Source organism: Cotesia glomerata, linkage group LG7 (assembly GCF_020080835.1).
Source record: "Cotesia glomerata isolate CgM1 linkage group LG7, MPM_Cglom_v2.3, whole genome shotgun sequence".
In the NCBI taxonomy this organism is placed as follows: Eukaryota; Metazoa; Arthropoda; class Insecta; order Hymenoptera; family Braconidae; genus Cotesia; species Cotesia glomerata.
Window position 1 is genome coordinate 23,110,515 of NC_058164.1, and position 26,507 is coordinate 23,137,021.

The 26,507-nt window shown below is 27.0% G+C and overlaps 3 protein-coding genes across 4 annotated transcripts; 1 reads left to right on the forward strand and 2 right to left on the reverse strand.

Moving 5' to 3' along the window:
- Positions 1-577: 577 nt before the first annotated feature.
- LOC123268444 (pre-mRNA-splicing regulator WTAP) lies at positions 578-13,156 on the reverse strand. The gene is made up of 6 exons (XM_044733492.1): positions 13,007-13,156; positions 11,258-11,618; positions 10,418-10,542; positions 8,678-8,856; positions 6,945-7,099; positions 578-2,563 (listed from the first exon to the last, which is right to left on the reverse strand). The coding sequence occupies exons 2-6, from the start codon at positions 11,505-11,507 to the stop codon at positions 1,779-1,781; spliced, it is 1,494 nt and encodes a 497-aa protein (XP_044589427.1). The 5' UTR covers positions 11,508-11,618; positions 13,007-13,156; the 3' UTR covers positions 578-1,778.
- LOC123268446 (superoxide dismutase [Mn] 1, mitochondrial) lies at positions 12,832-24,665 on the forward strand. Of its 2 annotated transcripts, none has more exons than XM_044733495.1 (3): positions 12,832-12,938; positions 23,907-24,199; positions 24,269-24,665. In XM_044733495.1, exons 2-3 carry the CDS (start codon positions 23,998-24,000, stop codon positions 24,595-24,597), a joined length of 531 nt encoding a protein of 176 aa, XP_044589430.1. In that variant the 5' UTR covers positions 12,832-12,938; positions 23,907-23,997; the 3' UTR covers positions 24,598-24,665. The 2 variants fall into 2 exon arrangements, with proteins under 2 accessions (XP_044589430.1, XP_044589429.1); XM_044733494.1 differs by lacking the exon at positions 12,832-12,938 and adding an exon at positions 21,227-21,380.
- LOC123268443 lies at positions 15,219-19,174 on the reverse strand. The gene is made up of 3 exons (XM_044733491.1): positions 18,414-19,174; positions 16,824-17,172; positions 15,219-15,932 (listed from the first exon to the last, which is right to left on the reverse strand). The coding sequence occupies exons 1-3, from the start codon at positions 19,128-19,130 to the stop codon at positions 15,253-15,255; spliced, it is 1,746 nt and encodes a 581-aa protein (XP_044589426.1). The 5' UTR covers positions 19,131-19,174; the 3' UTR covers positions 15,219-15,252.
- Positions 24,666-26,507: the final 1,842 nt, after the last annotated feature.

Genomic DNA, 26,507 nt, shown 5'->3' on the forward strand with positions numbered 1-26,507 from the left:
ATTCAAAATTACAAATGGACGATCAATTTATAAACTTAATTAATTACTTCAATCTTCACTTCAAGATAATTTTTTACTATACATCAAACTAGTAAATCGCAATAATTAAAATTGCAATCATTCATTTTAATTAACTAATTAATTTTTTAATAAGTAATTTTTTATTCTGATTGCCCTCGAATTTTATACATTAATTTTAATTAATTATTTATTTAATTAACTTTAATAATTATTAATTATTATCATACAGTATTATTTTTTTTTTCAATAAATTTTATTATACATATAATTGAAAATTTATGTAATATTATCAATTAATCTCATATTTATTTATAAATTTACATTTTAAGACCTCCAGTCTAAAATAATAATTATCAAAAAAAAAATAAAAAATGGTGATGACGATAAATTTATTAGAGCAATGTGTCTATAATTTATTGAGAGAATAAAATTTGTGATGAAATTGAAATTAACAAAAAAATATTGCCGTAATAAAAAAATTATTTTTAAGGAGACCGCAGCCTGTTAAGTGAAGAAAACTTCATTTTAGTTAGGATAAAAATGTGCTGACTGTTTGAAGATTTATCGTGCGAAATGATTTTGACTATTGTTTGTTTGATACTTTACATATTTTTTAATTCTGATACTTGAAATTTAGTTTTCTAGAATCCGGAAACTGACGAAGATTAAAACTTTCAAAACCAGTCGTCCAATATTTTAATATCACCATTAAATCATCAGTCGAAAAAATTTTTATCTGTTTTTATTTATCCTAATATTGACAAAATTTAAAAGCTTGCGGTCTTCTTTTATAATTTGGAAGTGTATAATTAAGAATCTGAAATTCAAAATGCTATTTTTCAAAAGTTAATTTTTTTTAGACAAATTAAATTACTTATTATTCAACAAATTTTTACAAATTATTATCTGCAAAATTCATGCCCGCGAAACTCACTTCAGTAAAAATAAAAAAATATATTTTTCTGATTATAGTAATTAGACTTATTACTATTACCATTTAAAATAAAAAAAAAATAAAATTTGTATAATTACAAAACATTCACGAATTTTCCTTCAATAATCAATAAAATAAAAATTTTGTTCCAGAGTCATAACAAAAAAATAATCAATCATGTTTTAAAAACTACCATTTTGAATTTCAGCTTCTAAAAGTCATTCTTGGACAACACCCTCACTTTTAAATATCGAAATACTACTATATTACAATATTCAAACAACCAATTAAAAATAAAACGAACGTAAATAAATTAAAAATCATTATAAATTAGCAATTTCATAAGATTTTCACCCATTCACTCCAAGCAGAGAATGAAGCATCACTAGTGGTAGTATTTATAATTTTCTGCAAAACTTTTTTCATAATTTAAAGTACTACATCCGAATAAAACGGATAATTTGTCAGTAACCTCATGAAATAAAATTTCATTTACCTAGTCTTTAGTTAAAGTTGGTGAATTGAACACTAGTAGCGCTGGATGCCTGCTCAAAGTGAGTAAGTCCGCCATTTTGAATTATAAATGTCACCAGAAAAATTATTTCTCTCATAATATTCACCCGCTAATTTATAACAAGAATAATTAAAAATATTTCGAATCTACTTAATGGCAAAATTATAACCAAGTTCTCTGTTTGCTGATCAGAACAAAAATAAAAAAATAAAATTACCACAAAAATTGACTCTTTACAATAACTGTATCAGTTAAAAAAGTAGAGGGCGCCACCTAAGAATTCCATTAATATCATTTAAATAAACAAAACTATTCGGGATCGCTCTGTAACGTTTCCCCGTTTGTTAAAACAATCGCATCATCGTCAGCGTCATTGTAATCAATAGACAAAATACTTTCACGTCTTTTCTTTTTTAACCTACCGCAGTCTCTAATCTGGCGATGCTGCTCTTCATCACTACTATGTGCACTTTTATCGCGTTTAGTCCTCTCCCGGTCCCCCCTACTGTCAACGGTCCGGCAATCACCCCTGTCTCTTAGCCTGAGGGCGTTAGTAGTCCTAGAGGAGGTCGAGTCATCACCATTTGTTTTATCACCAGCACTACTACTACCGCTACTACAACATTTAGCACCCTTAGTCCTTCTCAACGTCCTCCCACTTTTACTCTCATCCTCCTCGTTCTCACGATCAGACAGTTCTTCGTTCTCGACTTTTATTATTAAAGCCGCGGAATCACTGGAACTCTCGTCGTTCTCCTGAGTCGCTGGTATCGCCACTTGGTTCTTAAGCGGTGGGGTGCAAGCGCCATCTTCATCCACTTTGTACTCCTCCGGCTCAATCGTCAGCGATTTGCTCATTATTACTTCGTTTTCCAGCTCGTCCTGCTCTTCCTCTTTTTTAATTATCGGAGGCGTGTGAGGGGACAATCCGTTCGAAAGATTGTTCTCGTTCGGCAGCGACTTCAGCGCTAAGTTCTCCTGCTGGAGCAGTGTCACTGACTCACGAGCTTTACGCAGCTCTTGCTGCAGGAAGTATATGGTTGACTGCATACCTTCGACGTCTTCGTCGAGGTCTTGGAGAAACTCGTCCAGTTCTAAAAATAATTGTTTTATATTTATTAAGTAAATAATTAGAGATTTCATTTTAAAATATACTAGTAATCTTGCAGTCACTATGTGAACTATAAATAAATAAAATTTTTACTTTATTAAATGATGACTATTGTTAAATTGCACTGTACTTTCTTAACTATTGACATTTTTAAAGATATAAGCTCATCCTGATGTTACACTCATCAAGAGCTTTCATTTGAGTACCCACATGAATTTTGATATATTTTTCATATATAAATATATAATATATATATAAATATACAAAAAATTGATGTGGGTACTCAAATGAAAGCTCTTGGTGAGTATAACATCAGGATGAGCTTATATCTTTAAAAATGTCAATAGCTCACAAGGTATTTGTTAAATTGCACCGTACTTTTTTAACTATTGACATTTTTGAAGATATAAGCTCATCCCGATGTTACATTTATCAAGAGCTTTTATTTGAGTACCCACATGCATTTTTATATATTTATCATATATTCATATAAATAAATATATAAAATATATGAAAAATTGATGTGGGTACTCAAATAAAAGGTTTTGATGAGCGTAATGTCGGGGTGAACTTATATCTTTAAAAATGTCAATAGTTTACAAGGTATTGGCCAAATTACACTGTACTTTCCTAACTATTGATATTTTTAAAGATATAAGCTCATCTCGATAATAAACTCATCAAGAGCTTTCATTTGAGTACCCATATGCATTTTTTCATATTTTTCATATATTCATTAGGGTGTTTCAATTTTAGGCGAATTTTTTTTTCAACGAAAAAACAGGCTGAAAACTTGCATGAAGGTGAGAACAGAAGCCTGTTCAAAGCGGAGTTTTTAATATTAATATTTAGAGGTGTCTGTCCCTAATTTTTCATTTCCCATTTAAATAACATAGGAAAAAAAATTCTTTTTTTTGTTTATTTTTCTAGCTCGGCATACGCACCTCATATAAATAAGTCCACAGCATATTTTTGTAGAAAATTCAACGCTCTACAAAAAAGGTCTCTTACACTTTTATCATAAAGACAGCCGTTCTAAAGTTATTCAGACGTGAACTTCTAAATATATAAAATTTTGATTATTCAAGTCTTAAACTGATACAAATTAATTTATTACTGTCTTAAAAATTATTTTTATATGTAAAATTGGTTCTGATGCGCTAACATTTTCATAAGGCTAAAAAAAAAATTACTCATGTATCAAATTTTTTTCTTCTTTATTTCATTTACTGTAAGAAAATTATGACCCGAGTTTAAGGAAGTTCGAGCGAATCTAATGTAAAAAATAATTTCCAACTTTGAGCTTTGAAATTATGTATACGTATAAATAAATACGTCATCAATCTAATCCCAAAATTCGAAAAAGATTCACCGTTTAGTTACTTAGATATTAAATTTTAAAAATCACATATTTTATCTCCTTATACACGGGCTCTTGTGGCGGACAAACGTTTTGTCGAGACTTTAATTATTTTTTTCAATATTAACCTCCCAATTTTAACGGAAAAAAAACTATACACAAGAAACTTGGATTATTGCAAAATATAAAAACAATTTAATAATAATACATTACCGATATAATTTTTGAAATATTTAAAGTCAAATTTTATGTTTGTAACTCGTTTATCGTCAGCCATTTATTAGAATAAAGATTTGACAACATCGCGTCAACAGCTGAGAAAAAAGAAAAGGATAGAAATATAGTTACAGAGAGAGAAATGTTTAACTCACACACTCATCCACGTCTCAGTTAATTAAATTAAAAAAAAATTTTAACATAATTTTGACTCATTAGTTACACTCGAACTTCCTTAATGAATTAAATTTTTAAAAAGTTTCACGGAATTATCAATTTATTACTCTACAAATATAAATAATGTTGTGAAGCGGGAAAGAATAGGAGTTACGGTAATTATTACGTGAAGCGTTTCACATTCACGTAACAGGATATTGGTAGGAAAGGATTGAGAAAGGAATTGAGGGAAAGATAAGTTTGGAAAATCAGAAAAGTTTACGTCTTATAACGCTCATTTATCACAAAAAAATCTGGAAAACGGTTGACCCTAAAGGCCATCCCTGCAACTTCCGCTAATTCCATATCTAAGCGCTTAAAATTGCACTTATGAGGTTTTTGAGCTCTTCAAGTCAAAAGTCTGATAAAAGTTTCAAAGAACACTATTTTTTGAACTTTCGAAGTGCAATAACTCTTGAATGAATTAACGAATAATCGAAACTTTTATCAGACTTTTGACTTGAAGAGCTCAAAAACCTCATAAGTGCAATTTTAAGCGCTTAGATATGGAATTAGCGGAAGTTGCAGGGATGGCCTTTAAGGTCAACCGTTTTACAGATTTTTTTGTGATAAATCAGCGTTATGAGACGTGCACTTTTCTGATTTTCCAAACTTATCTTTTCTCTCCGTGTAGAGTAATAAATTGATAATTCCGTGAAACTTTTTAAAAATTTAATTCATTCTACTCGGGTCATGATTTTCTTACAGTAAATGAAATAAAGAAGAAAAAAATTTGATACATGAGTAATTTTTTTTTTTAGCCTTATGAAAATGTTAGCGCATCAGAACCAATTTTACATATAAAAATAATTTTTAAGACAGTAATAAAAAACGCCTAAAGTTTGGAAAATCCAAAAGTGCACGCCTCATAACGCTCAATCATTTTTTAAGAAAAAAATTAATTGTATAATTAATTAAAAAAAAAAAAATTATAATTAAGTAATTTCTTACAGAGTATTTTTTATTTTTTTTTTAAATATCGGCGCCCTTTTTTCTTGTCATATGCGCACGCAGTTTAAAAAAATCTAGCTTGATCAAGTGGCGCCAAAGTTTTCACGTGACAAATAAGAAAAGTTCGTTTGGCTTTGTACGGTTGTATCCGTGAATTTTAATAAAAATTCAATTAAAAAAAAATACATAAGCTAGGCCACTGATATGAAATACGGACCCAGTTCATCGAATTCTTAAACTAATAAAAAAGGTCCGGTCTTGAAATATCAATTTGTTCGGGAGTAATCGTTGGTACATCCAAAATGGGGTGACATCCGGACGTCCACGTAAAATTTTTTTCAAAACGTTTTTTTTTTCAAAATAGCAACATGAAATGATTTTAGAAAGTAAAAGATGGTTTAATTTAAGTGTTTTTCGGTGTACGTTTACTTATATTATTGAATAAGTGTAATATGGTTGTGATAGAGGCATTAAAAGATCACAAAATTGCTTGATCTTGACGAGTCGAGTATAAAGCACAACCTCACGCGCTTCGCGCTATGAGGCGTGCAATTAATTTGTATCAGTTTAAGACTTGAATAATCAAAATTTTATATATTTAGAAGTTCACGTCTGAATAACTTTAGAACGGCTGTCTTTATGATAAAAGTGTAAGAGACCTTTTTTGTAGAGCGTTGAATTTTCTACAAAAATATGCTGTGGACTTATTTATATGAGGTGCGTATGCTGAGCTAGAAAAATAAACAAAAAAAAGAATTTTTTTTCCTATGTTATTTAAATGGGAAATGAAAAATTAGGGACAGACACCTCTAAATATTAATATTAAAAACTCCGCTTTGAACAGGCTTCTGTTCTCACCTTCATGCAAGTTTTCAGCCTGTTTTTTCGTTGAAAAAAAAAAGTCACCTAAAATTGAAACACTCTAATATTCATATGTATAAATATATAAAATATATGACAAACTGATGTAAGTACTCAAATGAAAGGTCTTGATGAGTGGAATGTCAGGGTGAACTTATATCTCTAAAAATGTCAATAGTTCACAAGATATTTGTTAAATTGCATTGTACTTTCTCAACTATTGACATTTTAAAAGATATAAGCTCATCCCGATGTTCCACTCATTAAGAGCTTTCATTTGAGTACCCACATGCATTTTGATATATTTTACAGATATCCATATATATAATGGCCGCGTTCAAGTTTACTAAGTTCTTGACAGATCTTAGCATATCTTGTAGCAACAACTTAAAGTAACTATATTGTTTTTTAAAAAAATCTATAATAAAACAATGCAAGGTATATTTATTTAAGTGTGTCTAAATATTAATTTTTTGGTAGACAAAGTCAGCCCTACTCAGAACTTAGTAAACCTGAACGCAGCCAATATATATAAATATATGAAAAATTGATGTGGGTACTCGAATGAAAGATCTCGATAAGTGTAACATCGGAATGAGCTTATATCTTTAAAAATGTCGATAGTTTACAAGATACAAGATCATTTCTTAATTATGTATCTACTTTGCAATGACATTAAACTTCATTAAAAAAACCGATTTCATTCTAAAACTTTTCTGGAGACAACATTTTCCTTATTCTCTTAATCATATAGATTTACCTGATTGTGATTTTTTTACTTCTTCACTGAAGCTTTTTTGTAGCGCTAATTCACCTTCTAGCTTTGCAATTCTTCCGCTTGAAATCATACGTCCTAGATCCTCGTTTTCTTGATACAACAGACGGCATTTAGCCATCAAACGCTTACCAGTATTACTGCAAAATAGCAATTAAAATTTATTAAATTTTATACGGTTATAAATATTTTCGTGAAATTATTATTACAATTATTATAGATTATTCAATTTTCTAAAGCTTTGGTTCATTTATCAAAATTTTTAAATGTCGGCTAACTTAATTTTCATTTAAATTAAACCATCTTATACTTTTTAAAGAATCATTTCATGTTACTACTTTGAAAAAAAAAAAAAAAAAAAAAAAAATAAAAAATAGAAAGTTAGAAAATAATCCGTAAAAAATTATTTGATTGTTTTTTTTTTTTCTTTCTTTTAAAAATCAATTATACAATTTAGTTTTTTCTTAAAAAAAAATGAGCGTTAAGAGGCGTGCACTTTTGGATTTTCCAAACTTTTTGTTTATTTTTAAATAAAGCGTTTGACTGTGATTATCGATGACAATTGAGGATAAATCTAACTTAAACTTGAAATAACTTTTAAAAAAATAAATTCATCAAAAAATTATAAGAGAACTTTTTTGTAGAGCGTTCAATTTCTTACAAATAATGAATACAACACTTCTCGATACGTTGCTTGTAAGTCAAGATATAAAATTCTAAAGTTTAAAAATATTATTTCTGAAGTTATTTAATTGAAAAATTTTTATTTGCAAGCTCTAAATATCAATAATAAGGGTTTAAATTTTATTTTCTGAAAAAATTTTAAGATTATTTAATTAAAAAAAATATTTGGTAATTGGAAAAAATAGACCCGGAAAAAATTTTAAAGTTATGAAAAATTCATATTACTTCATTAAAATTATTATAAAATAAAAATTATAGCAATAATTGTATCACACCCAAAATTTTCCTGAAAAATAAGCTCCCAAAAAAAAAATATTATTATTATTATTAAATCCTGGTCTGAGCGTTCCGAATTATTTTTTCGGTGCCGAAAAAAAAAATTTCACTGAGAAAACAATAACATCTTTATATAATTCTAATCAAAATTGTCTTAAAATCTAAAATTTTTAATTATTATATATTCACCCGAGGATGGCATGAGTGCTGATGTTTAAAATAATAAATGCTCTTTAACAAGTAAAATCACCGATCTTAGAATAATGATGAATAATAATAATAATAATAACAATAATAATAATAATTTTTTCGGTGACCGGAAAAAAAAAAAAAAAAAGTTTCACTGAGTAAAAAAATTAACTTCTTTGCTTAATCTTAATTAAAAATAAAAAATTTTTAATTATTAGATATATTCACCCGAAGATGGTATTGAGTGCTCATACCAACAATAAAAGTGGTGAAAATAAATTTAATAAATAAAAATTTAATGTAAAATTTAAAATTAGTCTAACATCAATTTGGATCGGGGATAATGGCTTTGAAATATAGAAATCTTTAATTAGTAAAAACACCGATCTTCGGAAAAAATAGTAAATAATAATAATAATAACAACAATAATAATAATAATTATTATTTTTATTTTTATTTTATAATAATTTTAATGAAATAATATGAATTTTTCAAAACTTTAAAATTTTTTCCGGGTCTATTTTTCTGAGATTTAAAATATTTATAGACAAAAAATAATAATTCTTACCTATCGGGAGTAAATTTCCATGCACTCAATTCATTCTGCGTGTCTTCCAACTTAGCTTTGGTCGTTAATAACTCTTGGCGAAGTTTTTGTATTAAAATGTTAACCGCTGGGTCTAATAACGCTGACCGTAATGAAGATACTGATGGTGTTTGAGCAGCTTTTAATTCTGTTATTTGACTCTAAATAATAGTATATTGTGTGACTAGGGATGAAACAAAACGATTTCAGACCAGAGTGAAGTTGCCTGCCCGAGCGAAGGGAGGGCTGGCATCACTCGATCTGAAATCGTGTTTCATCCCGCGTCACACATTATATTTTTCATATAAGTTGCATTAAAAATGCTAGTGTCAATGTCTGGAGCCAACCAGAACTAGATAGTTTCAGACGAACAGCGAAAATACCATTTTATTATGAAACTTATAATAAAATAGAAAGTAATAGTTTATTTTTTACCAAACATTATTCGTAAATTGACAAGTTTTCTTTTATCATTCTTATTTATGCTTAATAACAGAATTATGATATGTCAATACAGTTAACGGTTAGAATGACAATTATAAAGGTATAAAATAAACAAACAATTGATAGGATTGAAAATAAAGCTGCAACTTCACCTCGCGGACAGAAAATCGTCATTTTCTGTCCGCCGGGAAGAAATAATTGATACCTGCCCGGCACAGTCGCATTGGTCTGAAATTGTCTAGTTTCGGTTTTCTCAACAGGCATTGAAACTCACATTTTCAATGCAGGTTATATGAAAAATATATTTTAATTATTATAATTATTTTTAATAAATAAAATAAAAAAAAATTAGAAAAACGGTTCACCCTAAAGGCCATCTCTGCAACTTCCCGCTAATTCCATACCTGGGCGCTTAAAATTGTACTTATGATATTTTTGAGATTTTTGAGCTCAAAATATAATTTATGTGATATTTTGAGCTCGCTGAGTTCAAAGAGATAATATTTCTATGCATTTGAGCTCTCCCAGCTCAAAAGTATGATAGAAGTTTCATAGAACACTATTTTTCGAATTTTCAAACCGCAATAACTTTTGAATGGATCAACCGATTTTCACGCGGTTGGCGGCATTCGTCGCAGTTTTATCGTCCTCATAAGTTATTTTCAGGTTTTAATTGATCGAACCAAAAATTTCGGAGTAATCCCGAAAAAACACTTTTTTCGGTTTTCTTTCGTTCACGATATCTCTCGAACGAATCAACCGATTTTGACCAGCTTGGTGGCGATCGACGTGGTTTTTTATTGTCTAAAGCTGATTAGTTTTTGAAATCGATCGGTGGAGCCGTTTAAAAGTTATCCAAAAAAAACCACATTTGAAAAAATTTTTTTTCTTAGTTTTTTCAAGATTTCTCAAAATCTACTGATCCGAATCGGTTCAAATTATACTCAAAATCTAAGTTTGGCCAAGCCCTTTCAAATGGCACCAACCACGATAAAATCGAATCAGCCGTTCAAAAGTTATAAGCAGTTCACATACTTTCACACACACACACACACACACACACACACACACACACCTACATACATACATACATATAGACATAGTGACAACCTCGTGGGAGTAGTCAGGGAAGCTTCCTAGGACCTCAAAACGTCGAAATTGATGAAAACTCGATTTTCGAAAAACGGAGTAAAACCAATAACTTGCCGATTTTTGAAAATCTTCGATTTTCTTAGCGGGAAGTTAAAAATTAAAGTTTTTAAATAAACCAAGTCTTACAACATAATCTTGCAACTCTTGTTCCTTGGACGCAAGTCTTCTTACTAAAATTTTTTCACGGTAAGACGCTTCTGTAAATTGCTGGCGAAATTTTTCCTCAGACTCTTTTAAGCTCGCCAGTTCACCTGAAAAAATAAAACATATTAAGTAAATAAACAATTAAGTAATACGGGGTGACGACTCAACACTAATTTCAAAATTCCCTGACTTTTCCCTGACCAAAAATAAAATTCCAGAACCTACAAAAAAATAATTGTTATTCAAATTTTCGTTATAATTGCAAATTATTTTAAAAATAATTTTTGTATGCTAGAATTCATATCTAATATCCAGAATTGAGTAAAAATTTGAAACGAAAAATTATGTTATACTTTTTTGCAGATTTTCAACTATTCAAAAAAGATCAGTTTCTTTCGATTAAGTGTTTATAACTTTTGAAAATACAATAATTGATATTATTATTATCATTAATCATTGAGAAGTTATACTTTTTTATATTATTGATCACAAAAAATAATAAATATAAATTAAGAAATTAAATAACATCAATTAATATTAAACATATTGTAATAGTAGACAATATTAATATTGTATACAGTACAATTTTTAGAATGCTATTGTAATAATTTATTATTTCTACAGCACTCTAGTTCATTTTTTAATTTTTAAAATAAACTAGAAATTTCTCTGACCCAAGTTAAAACTCCCTGACTTTTTACTGACTATTCCAGAAATTTCAAATTCCCTGACATTTCCAGGTTTTCTAGGTTTTCCAGGTCAATAGCCACCCTGTAATAGTACTAAAATATTACCAGTATAAATAAAATAAATTATCAGTACCTTCCTGAGCAGAAGCCTGAGCCTCCAGTATCTCAATATAGGACTCCTGCTCTCGCCATTTCCCAGCAAGTTCTTCCTTACTGGCAGCCTCCAGCTGCTGCTCCGTCAATCTGACCCTTCTCGTCGGCTTGGCTGTCGGTGACCTTGGACTAGTCGGCTTATTGACCACTCCACCGGCAACTCCAACTCCAGAAGGACTTCGCGGTGACAATTGACCCTGCTTACTGTCCCCCGTGCTCTCTTCAGCCATTGTTTTTTTTTTTTTTTAATTATCCAATTGTCGTGTAGTTCAAGCAATTGGTGATTAATCCGCTAAGGCTTTGTTTACTCAGCCTTTTTATTTTAATTTTCTATCATTGACCTGAAAAAAATTCATTTATTAATTAAAAAAAAAAAATTTTTTTATTTATAAAATTGAATATTAATATTGTTATTAATAATAATAATAAAATTTATTCTAATAGCTAAATCTTTCAAAAATATTCATTTTTGAATATAAATTTTTTTAATATCTTAAAAATTTAAGTTCTTACAAACTTCAGTCAATTTTTTGAAAATTGTTATATAAAATTCAAAAATTTTTTTTATTTTTAAAATTGAATATTAATATTGTTATCAACAATAATGATAATAATAAAATTTATTCTAATAGATAAATTTTTCTAAATATTTCAAAAATTTTTATTTTTAAATCTGAATTTTTTTAATGTCTTAAAAATTTAAGTTTTTAAAAACTTCAATTAATTTTTTGAAAATTAATCATTGTATAAAATTGGATAATTTTTTTTCTAGTTAAAAAATTATTCTTCAAGTGTTTAAAAAAAATTTTTTATAAAATAAACTTTATAAAAGTCAATTTAAGATAAAAAAAATAATTTTTTTAGTTTTTAAATAATAAATTTAATGAACTATTGTAATAAATTCTTTTTATTTATATAAAAATTAATGAATTCATTCAAAAATTTATTACTCACATAAAATATATCCAATTTTAAAAATTAAATTAGACATAATATTTCTATATTATATTTAAATCAACAGACATTAGATAATTTTTAATTATATTAAAGTCAGCTGTCACTTGATTATTTTATAATTTTCTTTGACAAACAAATTTTAAAAGAATTGTCTTTTTAATTAATTAAAATTTCTACATGTAAATTTTTTTTTCTCATTCTTTTTTGCTGTAATATATTTATTAAACTTTTTAAAATTATCAAATATCTTTTAAATTAATTTATTTATTTTTTAAAAATAAATTATTGTAAAAAAAAACTATGAAAACAATTATTTAGAACTATTCTGCAAGTACTTACTTATTTTTTAAATGAAACAAAAAAATTATCAGATGTCTGGTGATTCCAGTATAATAATTTTAATTAAATAAAAAATCTCAATAGCAGTCACTTGTTACTAATATAATAATTAACGATAAACAATAAATCGAAAAAAAAAAATGAGACGCCATAATTTCAAAATGGCCTCGTAATCATTAACTGGATTAATAACTATGTATTTGGTAAGAACAAATTGTTTGTTTAGCTGATTAATCTAAATTGATAGCGACTAGTCGTAGTTTTTACTTCACTGTGATCATTCAAAGAAACAATTGGATTTAATTACATTAAATGCCGTGATGGTTGTAATAATAATAATGGTGAATTTAAACCAATAATGATAGGTGAGTGAATTAAAAAAATTATTTGACTGGGTAATTATTTAAGTAATTGAGATACAATTAGATATTACCTGGTGGTTATTGTTGATTATCACTTTTTAATTGTTTTATTATGATTTATTGAAATTATCACTTGGACTGGACTGAAAAAATAACCACATTTATTGTGAGCGAAAGATCAACGACTCACCGGAAAAAAATTTCGTTTACTATTTTCATAGATATGCCGCTTGCATGCTGCCCGCTTGGAAACTAGCGCTTACAAAATGGCGCTTACTAAAAGCGGGAAAATTTTTTTGAATTATCCAATTGAATTTTAATACTGAAATCAGCTGACATTTAAGTTAGCATGAAAATTAATAATAATAAAGTTAGCCAACATTTTTGATTTTTTTTATTTTGCTTAATTTATTAAATTATAACTAAAAAATATTTTTAAAAAATTGCACTTATAGTTTTTGAACTTTTTTACAATTGAAAAATTTTTTTGCAATAATTTTTTTAATAAAAAAAATTATCAAAATTTTTACATGTCGGCTAACTTTATTTTCATTGAAAATTAAGTTAGCTGACATTTGAAAATTTTGATAATTTATTTTATTGAAAAATAATTTTTAAATAATTGAAACAAAAATTTTTACATGTAGAAAATTTTAAAAATTATCCGTGGAATTTTTTAAAAATAGTTTTTTAGTTCTAATTTTTAATTAAAAAAAAATCAAAAATTTTTGAGTGTCGGCTAATTTAATTTTTATAAAGTTAGCAGTCACTTGACAATTTTTTAATTTTATTTAACAAAATTTGTTCCTAAAATTTATTTTTAAAAAATTGCATTTTTAATTTTTTTAAATTTCTACATGTCAATTTTTTTTTTCATAATTTTCTTTGTTAAAAACATTATCAAAATTATCAAATATCTGCTAAATTAATTTTAATTGGAAGCAGCTGATATCTGACTTTTTTATTTTTTTATAAAAAATCAATTATTTAAAACATGACACTGTTGATAGACATTAGAAATTTTTTTATAATTTTAGTACAAAAATTTAATTAAAAAATTCGACGTGAATAATTAAAAAAATTAATTTTTGAAATTTGTTGTAAGTATTTTTATTAATAAAAATTAAGTTAGCCGAAATTTAAAAATTTTCATTGAAAAAATTATTATAAAAAAATTTTTTTTAATTTTCATTTGTAAAAAACTTTAAAAATTATAAGTGCAATTTTTATAAAATTTTTTAGTTCTAGTTTAATAAATGAAAAAAAATAAAAAATGTCGGCTAACTTAAAAGTGTTATATTTTATTATTGTAATTTATTTGTTATAAAAATTTGAAAGATTGACATAATACTAAAGTTAGCCGATGTTTTTAATTTTTTGATTCTTTTTCATTTATTTAATTAGAACTCAGAAATATTTTTAAAAAATTGCACTTATAGTTTGTCAAGTTTTTTATAAATGAAATTAAAAAAAATTTTTTTATATTTATTTTTTTAATGAAAAAAAATTCTAAAAATTTTTAGATATCGGCTATCTTAATTTTCATAAAAGTTTCAATTTTTAAATGTAGAATTTTCTTATTAAAAATTTCTTCATATAAATTTAATTGTTATAAAAATAGAAAAAAAATTTTTTTTTTCAATATTTTTTATCTTGAAAAATTATTAAACTATTTTTTATGAAATTTAAAAAAATTTATCAAATTTAATTAACAATTGTAAATTAATTTGATAAAAAAATCATATTTCATAATATTTTAAAAAATTTGATCGAAGATTAGAAAAATTTCTAAGAAATAAAATAAAAAAATTTTCAAATATGATAAAATTTAAAATATAAGTAATAATAATCCATAAAGATAATAATTAATAATTAATCATACAAGTAAATTTATTTAAATTATTTATCAATTAAGAAATTACAAAAGTTTTTTAAATAATTTACCAACTATTAATTACAGCAATCGTACATAATTATATTAAGCGGAAGAATAATACTATAATACTATCTGCAATTTATAAAAAAACAAAAATACAAAAAGCATGTTCATAATTTTACAATACTTAATTTAAATTCTTTTCTTCTTTCCAGTACTTTCATTCTTTTATCTACAAAATTGATTAGTTAAAATTCTCTAAAAATAAAAATATAAATGTTATTAATAAAACCCTGAAAATTTTGATTTAATAAATATCTTCTTAAAAAAATTACTTAATTTCTTCTGCAATTCACAATAAATTATTATAAAAAAACTCATTAATTTTTTATTAATAAGCAATTAATTAGTTAATTATTAGAAAGAAATAGCAAAAAATTTTTATTTCTTCAGCCCAAAAGTTGCCGAGTAACCAAAACTCTTTTTGCCGCCATCTTTGACAGGAGAGGGATTATTATTCTTTAAATCGCTTTCAATAATACTCACCGAGTTTCTTTTCCTCAGACCTTGAGAATAAGAAGGAAGATGTGTTTTCTTCTCTTCATTTGCCCCAGCAGAAGTCGAAGCAGAAGCTGATTGATTAGCAAGATGAGATATTCTACTTCTTACAGGAACAACTATTCTAGCTCCAGACGTCGGTGGCTTGGGCGGAGCCCTAGTACCTGGAGCAGCCAACTTACTAGAAGTTGCCTGTATCGTCTTCTTTTTAGCAAAATCCAGAGCTAGCTTTTGAGTCGACGAGGGTGTTCCTGTGCTGAGTGTTCTTGGAGGTAGCTTCGGAGTTGCATTTTGATTTATGTAACTCAACGTTCTTGGAGATACTCCTGTAAAGGCGGACGATATCGTTGTTGGCTTTCGTGAGGAAGAATATATTGAACTCTGCTGTGAGGCTGCTGAACAAGTGCTGAGGCTGCGACGGATTTGTGGCTTCATCAAAGTTTTTGCAACAGAAGGGCTCTTGTTATCGGATTGGTTCTTCTTGCGAACTGTTACTGGGCTTGAGCGTCTACTTGATATTGATGAGCTTCGTGACAAATTGCGTGCCTTCAAAAATACATCGTCTGAAAAAATTTTATTTGTTAGTTTTTATATTGGGAGAGTAAATTGAAAAAGTAAATTAAAATAATAAGTTAATTTTGAAAAAATAAAGTTAAAAAAAATTTTTAGAAGAGAAATTTCAAAAAATCAATTTTGGAGTAAGAAATTTGAAGTAAAAAATTAAACAAAAATTTTGAAAAATATTTTTTATAAGAAATAATTTCAAAAATTTTGAGTAAATAATTTTTAAAAGAAAAATTGGAAAAAAAAATTTTTAAAGACGAAATTTTAAATAAAAAATTAAGAAATAGTTTTGAGAAAGAAATTTATAAGAAGTAATTTCAAAAATTTTAAGTAAATTATTTTTTAAAAACAAATTTCAAAGAAGAAAATTTATAAAATGTTGAGAAACATTTTTAAAAAGGAAATTCATAAGAAAGATTTTTAAAAATTCCGAGTAAGTAATTTAAAAAAAAAAAAAATTCAAGAAACAAACTTTTAAAGAAGAAATTTTAAATAAAAAAATGTTGAGGAACATTTTTAAGAAAGATTTTGAAAAAATTTCGAGTAAATTTTTAAAAGAGAAATTTCAAAAAAAAAAATTTAAAGAAGAAATTTTGAGTTAAAAAATTAAAAAAATGTTAAGGAACATTTTTAATAAATTTAGAGAACAACATTTTAAAAATATTGAGAAATATTATAAAAAAAAAAAAAAGAAATTTACAAGAAGTAATTTTAAGTTTCAAAGATCAAATTATCGAGAAAACTTAAATAAACAAATTTCTAAAATTGAAATTCTAAGATACAAATGTATCATATCTTTCGATTTTTATAACTGAGCCGGACAGCACAATTTTCCGCGATCCCAAAATTAAGATAATTCCAATTTTTAATCAAAAACCAAAAACACAAACCTCCCGGCGCATTGCTGAAGTCAATCGACGAGCACTCATCATTAATATACTTAATGGAGTACAATTTGTGGGCCCTTTCCAAGTAGAAACTAGCTTTACCAAGTAGAGTACTGATCTTGAAATTTTCAACACCTTCTTCGTCGCTTGACAAAGAAACCTGGCCCAAAGAAGAACAAACAGTAACCGGCGAGCTCGAAATCTTCGGTGGCGACTTCCTTGGCTCTCCAATTGCATCCTTGAACTCGAAAGTTGACTGCCTCATTAGCCCTGAGGCAGTTTTCTCCTCCGACAGTCGAGTTTTTACAATTTTCGGCAGACTTGGGTTCAGGGAAAATCTTCTGTCTTTTACCTGCAAGTTATAATAAATTACGTCAATTTTAATTTATCAATTATCAATTATTATTAATCTATATTATTAAGAGAAAAATTTTGTGTCCAGGATAGTCATATGATAAAATCGGTTTTTGTAGTGAAATTTAGTGCTCTATTTCTAGATACATAATTAAGAAATGACCTTGTACCTTGTGAACTATTGAGATTTTTAAAGATATAAGCTCATCCTGATGCTACACTCATTGAAACCTTTCATTTGAGTACCCACATCAATTTTTCATATATTTATATATATTATATATTTATGTATATATGAAAATATATTAAAATACATGTGGGTACTCAAATGAAAGCTCTTGATGAATGTAACATTGGGTTGAGCTTATATTTTTAAAAACGTTAATATTTAAGAAAGTACAGTGCAATTAAACAAATGTCTTGTGAACTATTGACATTTTTACAGATATAAGCTCATCCTGATGCTACACTCATTGAGACCTTTCATTTGAGTACCCACATCAATTTTTCATATATTTATATATATATATATATATATATATATATATATATATATATATATATATATATATATATATATATATTATATATATATGTATATATGAAAAATATATTAAAATGCATGTGGGTACTCAAATAAAAGCTCTTGATGAGTGTAACATCGGTATGAGCTTATATCTTTAAAAATGGCAATATTTACACAGTAAAAAATTTTTCGTCAAATTTAACACAAAAAATTTGTGTTGATGACTTTTTTTACACAATCTATATTGAATCAACACTCTATTGTGTTGAATCAACATACTAAAATGTTAAATTCTACACAAATATTTTTACACTTTACACAATGACGAAAAATTTTTTACTGTGTAAGAAATACAGTGCAATTTAACAAATATCTTGTGAACTATTGACATTTTTAAAGATATAAGCTCATCCTGATGTTACACTTATCAAGACCTTTCATTTGAATACCCACATCAATTTTTCATATATTTTTTATTTTTTATATTTATATATATGAACATATGAAAAATATATAAAAATGCATGTACTCAAATGAAAGCTCTTGAGGAGTGTAACATCGGGATGAGCTTATATCTTCAAAAACATCAATATTTAAAAAAGTACAGTATAATTTAACAAAAGTCATTATTTAATAAAGCAAAATTTTAATTTTTTTTAGTTCAAAAGTCACGGCAGTCACATAGTGTCTGCAAAGTTACTAGTATTAATTACTTCATCCCTGATGCAAAACTCCGACTGAGTATGACAGCGTGTTACAGAAGTAGACCAGGACAAATCCTGGAAACTGCTATCGGAGTTACTCTTAAGCCCGAAAGATGTCTCTGCAGCCTGACCGCCATCTTCCTGAAGCTCGCCATCTTGTCGAGCGTGCTTTCCGTGATTGTTAACCCGTAATATCAAGTGGGCCATTGAATCTCCGAGCTGCGAAATCGTCTGTTTGTCTAGCGAAGGCAGCAAATTACTTCCCGACTCGATGAATTTTTCATCCGCGACCAAGTTGTTGATGCTCGAGGAACTTCCAGTAAGAAATGTACCGCTCCCACTAACGTTCCACAAGGACGCTTTAGTGTCTTCCTTCGGACACGTGCACTGAGGGTTTCTGTACTCCAAATCCGCTCGCATTCCCGAGGCCTCGCACTCAATTGTAACACGCACAAGCTCATTATTAGAATTGCTTTTCTTCAGCTCATTAACACTGGAAAATTTATCAAATTTTTTCAGCTGGAATCCCACCGACTGTAGCAAGCAAATCAGTGCCGTGGTGTCCACGTTTACTTCACCATTTTTTAGTCCGTTGAATAAGAAACTATCGTTGATATTACTTTTGTTACTCGCTAATGAAAAACGTCGGAAATCACGCGATGCTCTTTTTTCAATTGAGGTTGAATCGCTTTCATTTTCTACGCGTGCCTCCATCTTGTCGAACATGAGACTCACAACTGACTACTGACTATCAGCCAAATACTTGTTTTACTTGCAAGATCATTGTAGTAGTAATTGTCGGTATGTAATAGCTAGTATGTAAATACTCACAAGTAAACAGAAGATTAAGAATTAAAAGGAATTTTTTTTTTATTATAGCTTATAGAATATAAATATAGATGAAGAAATTTTGGAATGAGAATTCTGCTTCATCATTGAAAATTTTTGAACCGGTGGGAACTTTTTTTTTTGAAAATTAAATTAGTCGACTTCTGAAAGTTTTTAGAATTTTTTTTTTTTATTAAAAAAATTTAAAAACAATTTTCATTTGTAAAAAACTTTAAAAACTGTCAGTGCAATTTTTTAAAAATATTTTTAACTTCCCGCTAAGAAAATTGAAAATTTTCAAAAATCGGGAAGTTAAAGGTTTCACCCCGTTTTTCGAAAATTTAGTTTTCATCGGATCTCGACGTTTCGAGGTCCTAGGAAGCTTTCCTGAATATTTTTACGATCATGTCCGTACGTCTGTATGTATGTGTGTGTGTGTGTGTGTGTGTGTGTGTGTGTGTGTGTGTGTGTGTGTGTGTGTGTGTGTGTGTGTGTATGTAAACCTCTTGTAACTTTTGAACGGCTTGACCGATTTCATCGCGGTTGGTGTCATTCGAAAGGGTTTCGCCAAACTTAGATTTCCTGTAAGTTGGAACCGATTCGGACCAGTAGATTTCGAGAAATTGCAAAAAAAGTGACAAAAAAAAGTTGTTTTTTTTTTTTCATTTTTTCTAAATATCTCCGAATTGGCTGAACCGATCAACTTCAAAAACTAATCAGCTCTTAACCTTGAAAACCCGCATCGATCGCCACATAGAGCGTCAGAATCGGTTGATGCGTCCGTGAGATATCGTTGTCGAAAAAAATCGAAAAAAGTGTTTTTTTGTAATAACTCCGAAATTTTTCATCAGATCAATTTTTTTGTTCAGAATTATTTATAGAGCTCAAAAAAACACATCGCTCGCCGCCTACCGCGTGAAAATCGGTTGATTTATTAAAAAGTTACAGCAGTTTGAAAATTAGAAAAATCGTGTTTCATCGAATTTTGATGACTTTTGAGCTCGAAGAGCTCACAAGCATAGCAAAGCTATCTCTTTGAACTCGGAGAGCTCAAAATAACACATAAATTGTATTTTTGAGCTCGAAGAGCTCAAAAACGTCATAAGTGCAATTTTAAGAACCTAGGTATAGAATTAGCGGGAAGTTGCAGGGATGGCCACACAGTAAAAAATGTTGTGTTAAATACCGTCAACACAAAATTAGTGTTAAAATTCAACACATTTTTGTGTTAAAATGACACAAACTATGTGTTAAAATGACACAAGCTTTGTGTTGAAACAACACAAATTGAACATTAATTTTGTGTTGACGGTATTTAACCCAGAAATTGTGTTGATTTTACACAATATTTTTTACTTTGCAGGGTCAACCGTTTTTCTAATTTTTTTGTTCTATTTTAATTATTAAAAAAAAATTTTTAAATTAAAAACGTCGGCTAACTTTTTAGTATTATAATAATAAAGTTAGCCAATATTTTTTATTTTTTTATTTTGCTTAATTTATTAAATTATAGTTAAAAAATATTTTCAAAAAATTGCACTTATAGTTTTTGAAGTTTTTAACAAATGAAAAAATTTTTTTTTACTTTTTATGTAATAGTTCTTTAATATAAAAAATCATAAATTTTTTGAGATATTGTCTAACTTTATTTTTATTTTAGTATTATATTTTTTTTTTTGAAAATTAAATTAGCCGACATCTGAAAATTTTTATAATTTTTTTTGTTAAAAAAATTAAAAGAAAAAATTTCACATGTAGAATATTTGAAAAAATATGCGTGCAATTTTCAATTATAATTAGAATTTAGAATATATTCTTTTTTATAAATTATATAAAAAAAAATTAAAAAATTGTTTTTTAAAATTGACTAAATTTTAATAATTATTAAAAAAATTAGAAACTGTGTTATCAATTGTTGGTTATAATACATCAGTGTAATGATAATTTACCGTCAAATAATAATCATAGGGACTTTTTTGTTCAGGGAATTTTTTTTTTTTATAAACAAAAATTATTATATTTTGGTGGAAGTCGAGAGAGATAATCACCGGTTGGAGAAAAGTAAAAATAATTAATTTTTTATTTTTGAGGAGCAATTTTGAATTTAATAAAAATGTTCGCAATTAAACGGATTGCCGCAGCGATTCCGTAAGTAATCATTTATAAATATCCTAAAATGGAATTTTACGGATAATTATTTAATTATGAATTATGTAATTAACCTTAAAATGATAAAAAATTTTAATTGCTAATTTTTTTAGTTTTAGGTCAAACAGACATACGGTACGAAAAGCAGACATGTCAATTTTGTAACTTTAAAAAAATTTTGAAAATGATTTATGAATTATGAAAATTAAGTTGCCGATATCTAAAAATTTTTAGAATTTTTTTTTGTTGGAAAAATTATTACAAAAAAAATTTTCATTTGTAAATAACTTGAAAATCTATAAGGGCAATTTTAAAAAAAATATTCTTTTAATTTCGATTTAACAAATCAAAAAATTAAAAACGTCGGCTAACTTTAGTATCATACCTTTTTTTTTATGACATTAAAGTTATCAGTCACTAGAGAATTTTTCAATTTTTTTGACAAACAAATTTGTTTGTCAAAAAAATTCCATTTTTTATTTTTTAAAATTTCTACATGTCAATTTTTTTTTTCTAAGTTGTTACTAAATTTATTTTCATACACTTTTTTTTAATCATATTTTCAGGTAGTTGCTGTTTGTAGTATAAATAGAAAATCTAAGACGGTTGAGACAAACCGTGATAATTAATTAAGTTAACAGTTTACTAAGTTTATTAATGAAGCTTAATTTGGGTTAGAGTCTCAGAAATCAATACATTTTAAATTATATTTTATCATTTAGTTTCGCTGATAAAAATTAAAAAATATGCAATTTATCATCTAAAAATTATAATAATTTATTAATAAATTTTCAAAAAAAAAATCTATCTAAGTCGTAAGGATATTTTTATAAAGACGGATGCAAAGATTGAAGTTTATTATTAGTGTGTGTATTGATTACCTGAGTGAAGATGCATTGAATAAAATTTTAAGTAATTTCTACAAAATATTTCGATCATTCTAGATTCAATATTGAGTTTTTAAAAAATTTTTTTTATTTATTAAATTAGAACTCAAAAAATATTTTTTAAAAATTGCACTTGCAGTTTTTCAAATCTTCTACATGTAGAAATTTTACTATTTTTTTGAAAAAATTTTTTTTTAATAAGAATCCTAAAGATTTTCAAATGTCTGCTTATTTTAGGGCCATTTTTTTACCGATTATAATTTTTTTCAAATATATATTTGAATTATTATAGTATATTATTAACTTTTATTAAATGAAATAATTTTAAAGAGTATTAAAAATTGATTTTAATTTTTTAATTTTTTTTCAATAATTAAATTAAAACGAAAAAATATTTTTTAAAAAATCTACTTACAGTTTTTCAAGTTTTTTACAAATGGAAAAAAATTTTTTTTTTTTTTGTAATAACTTTTTCAATAAAAAAAAATTCTGAAAATTTTTAGATGTCGGCTAACTTAATTTTCATTTAAATAATTTATTTCAATAGTTTACTTTTAAGTTCATTTTTTTTTTAATTTTTTGAAAAACTAAAAAGACGATCTTTTAAATCTTAAACTAAAATTTATTTTACAAATTTTACTTTTTATAAAAGGGGCATTCCATAGTGACTGGTGGGACATTTGACTCTAGAATTCCATCAATTATAAGCTATAATTATGTGACTGAAATTTATACTATAGTAAAATTTATTTTATAATATAGAAGAATAACTAATTAATAACATCCCTTTGTCAAAAACCTCAATTACTTTTTAAGTTTCTCGTAACTATCATTCAACTGAGTGCGCCCGGTGGGACATTGAAAAATCCTTCTCTCTTACCAAAGGTATACTTAAAGTCCAATTTCAGTTCGACCACTAAACTTTTCAAAAATACTTCCCTCTCAATACAAAATTTATCCTACAAACATTCAATATTATGAAGAATTAGACTGATTACCTAGGTAGAAACAATTAAAAAAATTTTTTTTATTGCGACTGGTGGGACAGGCATTTGTGACTGGTGGGACAAGTGCAAAATTTGTACATCAAGTTGTTTATTAAAAAGACTTTTATATTATTTCAACCTTAGAAACATTATTGTTTATATATTTAACTATAAATTATTTAGGATAATTAAAAAAAAAACTTATTAAAAAACACAAATAAAGGATTTAGCATGCTGACAACACGACCTTGATAAACTTAGGTATTAATTAATAATGAACATAAAAAAATTTGTTTTTAAAACTATTAAAACAACATTTGACTCGGATACAAGTTAGTACGGCTGACAAGTTACTAGGAGAGAAAAATCGATTTCCTTATTGATTAAAAAAAATTTTCATTACAAATTAGTAAAATATAGACTTTTAATAATAAATTAGAACTGAATTAGAATGAATTAGAGAAATTTTTTAATTTTAGCCATTTTCCCATTTCGCATGGAATGCCCCTTTACAAATTTTATTTTTTATAGATTATTTTAAATACTTTTTTAACTAAAAAAAATCTTTGAATTTATTACAAAAAATAATTATCATTTATGTATTTTATTTTATTATTTTTCTAATTAAATAGGACAAAAATTTTTTTTTTCAGGCGTACAGGAATAATTTTACGAAAGAAGCATACATTACCCGACCTACCATACGATTACAAAGCACTGGAGCCAATAATCTGCGCAGAAATAATGCAGCTCCATCATTCCAAGCACCACGCCACATATGTTAACAATCTGAACGTCGCTGAAGAAAAATTAAAGGAAGCGGTTGCCAAGGGCGACGTTAACACCCAAATAGCATTGGCTCCTGCCATTAAATTCAACGGCGGCGGGCACTTGAATCATTCTATCTTCTGGAACAATTTATCACCGAGTTCCAGCAAGCCCGATGGTAAATTTCAATTTCCAAGCTAATAAATAAATTACCGAAGTAATAATTAATGATAAATAAAAATTGCAGCTGCATTGATGAAGAAAATCGAAGCGGACTTCTCAAGCTTAGACGAAATGAAGAAACGTTTGTCTGAATCAACAGTCGCTATCCAGGGCTCAGGATGGGGATGGCTAGGGTACAACCAAAAAGAAAAAAGGCTCCAGATAGCGACTTGTGCTAATCAAGATCCACTGCAAGCCACCACTGGCTTGGTTCCGCTTCTGGGTATCGACGTTTGGGAACACGCTTATTATTTGCAGTACAAAAACGTCAGGCCGGATTACGTTAAAGCTATATTTGATATCGTTAATTGGAATGATGTCAGTGCTAGATTTAAACAAGCTGGCGGTTCATAAGTAATTTTATTATTAATTATTTTTATTATTATTATTAATATTATTATTATTATATACTATGATAAACTTTTATAGATTTCAATAAAATTAGTAAAAAATTATGAAATTATTTAAAAATTTCTAAGGAGATCCACGCGAAGTAAAGTTTTCAAAACTTCCTGAATATTTGTAAATTCAATCTACGTAGCCTAATAATTAATAAAAAAATTAAAAAACAGGAAGTTTCCGGGATATTTAATCAAATAATTAAGTTTGAAAATTAAAATTTTTACATGTGAATGGAGATTATACCAACCGTGCATTTGGTTAAGAATTTAATGCAATTAACGATTTTAAAAAAATTTTATTTTCATTGAATTTGATTAAAAAAATAATAAGCTTTCGATTCAAACAATAATAAAAGTAGCTTTCCAAGTGTATTACGGAGATATTTTATATTTTTTATGAAAAATTACAAGGAACTTCCGTTCTTTAAAGTCTTATATTTGACTTGGCAACACCGCTTGCGCAGTTACTCGGCGCATAAGTAACCACGGTTTTTTAAATGCTAGAAGATCTTAGTCATTTTAGTTAGACAGTAAATATAAATGAATTTTAAGGTTAGGGAACTCTTGCGGCGTTGTCAAGTGTATTCCGGTAATTCAGAGTGCTATATTTTTTATTGGTCAATTAAATGTTAATAATTATTTAATGAATAAATTTTTCGGAAACTTTCTCAAAAATATTATTAATTAATTTAAAAATTAATTTTAGGATGCATAAAAAACGTATTTTTACATATTATTTTTTTATATACATTCTTTACACTAGGAGGGTACTTAGATTTCCTTAAATTGGAAATTTTGTAATTACAAATTTTTAATTATTTATAAATAATTTGCAAGTAGCTTGAAAATTTTATCTCGCCCAAAAGATCTCAGGACTTTAATGTATCAATAAATTAGGCGGCGCCCTCTACCTTTTAACTGATACGGTTATTGTAAAGTATCAATTTTTGTGGTAATTTATTTTTTTTATTTTTCTTTTGATCAGCAAACAAAGAACTTGGTTATAATTTTGCCACCAAGTAGATTCGAAATATTTTTAATTATTCTTGTTATAAATTAGCGGGTGAATATTATGAGAGAAATAATTTTTCTGGTGAGAGTTATAATTCAAAATGGCGGACTTACTCACTCTGAGCAGGCATCCAGCGCTACTAGTGTTGAATTCATCAACTTTAACTAAAGACTAGTTCAATAAAATTTTATTTCATGAGGTTACTGACAAATTATCCGTTTTTTTGCGGATATAATACTTTGAATTATAAAAAAACTTTTGCAGATAATTATAAATATTACCACTAGTGGTGCTTCATTCTCTGCTTGGAGTGAATAGGTGAAAATCTTATGAAATTGCTAATTTATAATGATTTTTAATTTATTTACATTCGTTTCTTTTTAATTGGTTGTTTGAATATTGTAATATAGTAGTATTTCGATATTTAAAAGTGAGGGTGTTGTCCAAGAATGACTTTTAGAAGCTGAAATTCAAAATGGTAGTTTTTAAAACATGATTGATTATTTTTTTGTTATGACTCTGGAGCAAAATTTTTATTTTATTGATTATTGAAGGAAAATTCGTGAATGTTTTGTAACTATACAATTTTTTTTTTTTTAATTTTAAATGGTAATAGTAATAAGTCTAATTACTATAATCAGAAAAATATATTTTTTTATTTTTACTGAAGTGAGTTTCGCGGGCATGAATTTTGCAGATAATAATTTGTAAAAATTTGTTGAATAATAATGACCCTGAAGTTAGCGGACAGCAGACAAAATAAAATTTCAGATAGGGATATCTACAAGCGAAATTAAGTTTTTCAAGTTTACCAAATTATAAATTGTTTGTCGTTGACTTACCTACAGGTG

Excerpts from the sequence above, each read along its gene's own strand:
- LOC123268444 (XM_044733492.1), bottom strand. The coding sequence starts at position 11,507 with ATGGCTGAAGAGAGCACGGGGGACAGTAAGCAGGGTCAATTGTCACCG. Across the intron at positions 10,543-11,257 it reads TCAGGCTTCTGCTCAGGAAG|GTGAACTGGCGAGCTTAAAA; the intron begins GTACTGATAATT and ends TTATTTTTTCAG. Across the intron at positions 7,100-8,677 it reads TGGAAATTTACTCCCGATAG|TAATACTGGTAAGCGTTTGA; the intron begins GTAAGAATTATT and ends GCTATTTTGCAG.
- LOC123268446 (XM_044733494.1), top strand. The coding sequence starts at position 21,346 with ATGTTCGCAATTAAACGGATTGCCGCAGCGATTCC. Across the intron at positions 21,381-23,906 it reads CGGATTGCCGCAGCGATTCC|GCGTACAGGAATAATTTTAC; the intron begins GTAAGTAATCAT and ends TTTTTTTTTCAG. Across the intron at positions 24,200-24,268 it reads GAGTTCCAGCAAGCCCGATG|CTGCATTGATGAAGAAAATC; the intron begins GTAAATTTCAAT and ends TAAAAATTGCAG.
- LOC123268443 (XM_044733491.1), bottom strand. The coding sequence starts at position 19,130 with ATGTTCGACAAGATGGAGGCACGCGTAGAAAATGAAAGCGATTCAACC. Across the intron at positions 17,173-18,413 it reads AGTTTTGCATCAGGGATGAA|GTAAAAGACAGAAGATTTTC; the intron begins GTAATTAATACT and ends TATAACTTGCAG. Across the intron at positions 15,933-16,823 it reads CTTCAGCAATGCGCCGGGAG|ACGATGTATTTTTGAAGGCA; the intron begins GTTTGTGTTTTT and ends AAATTTTTTCAG.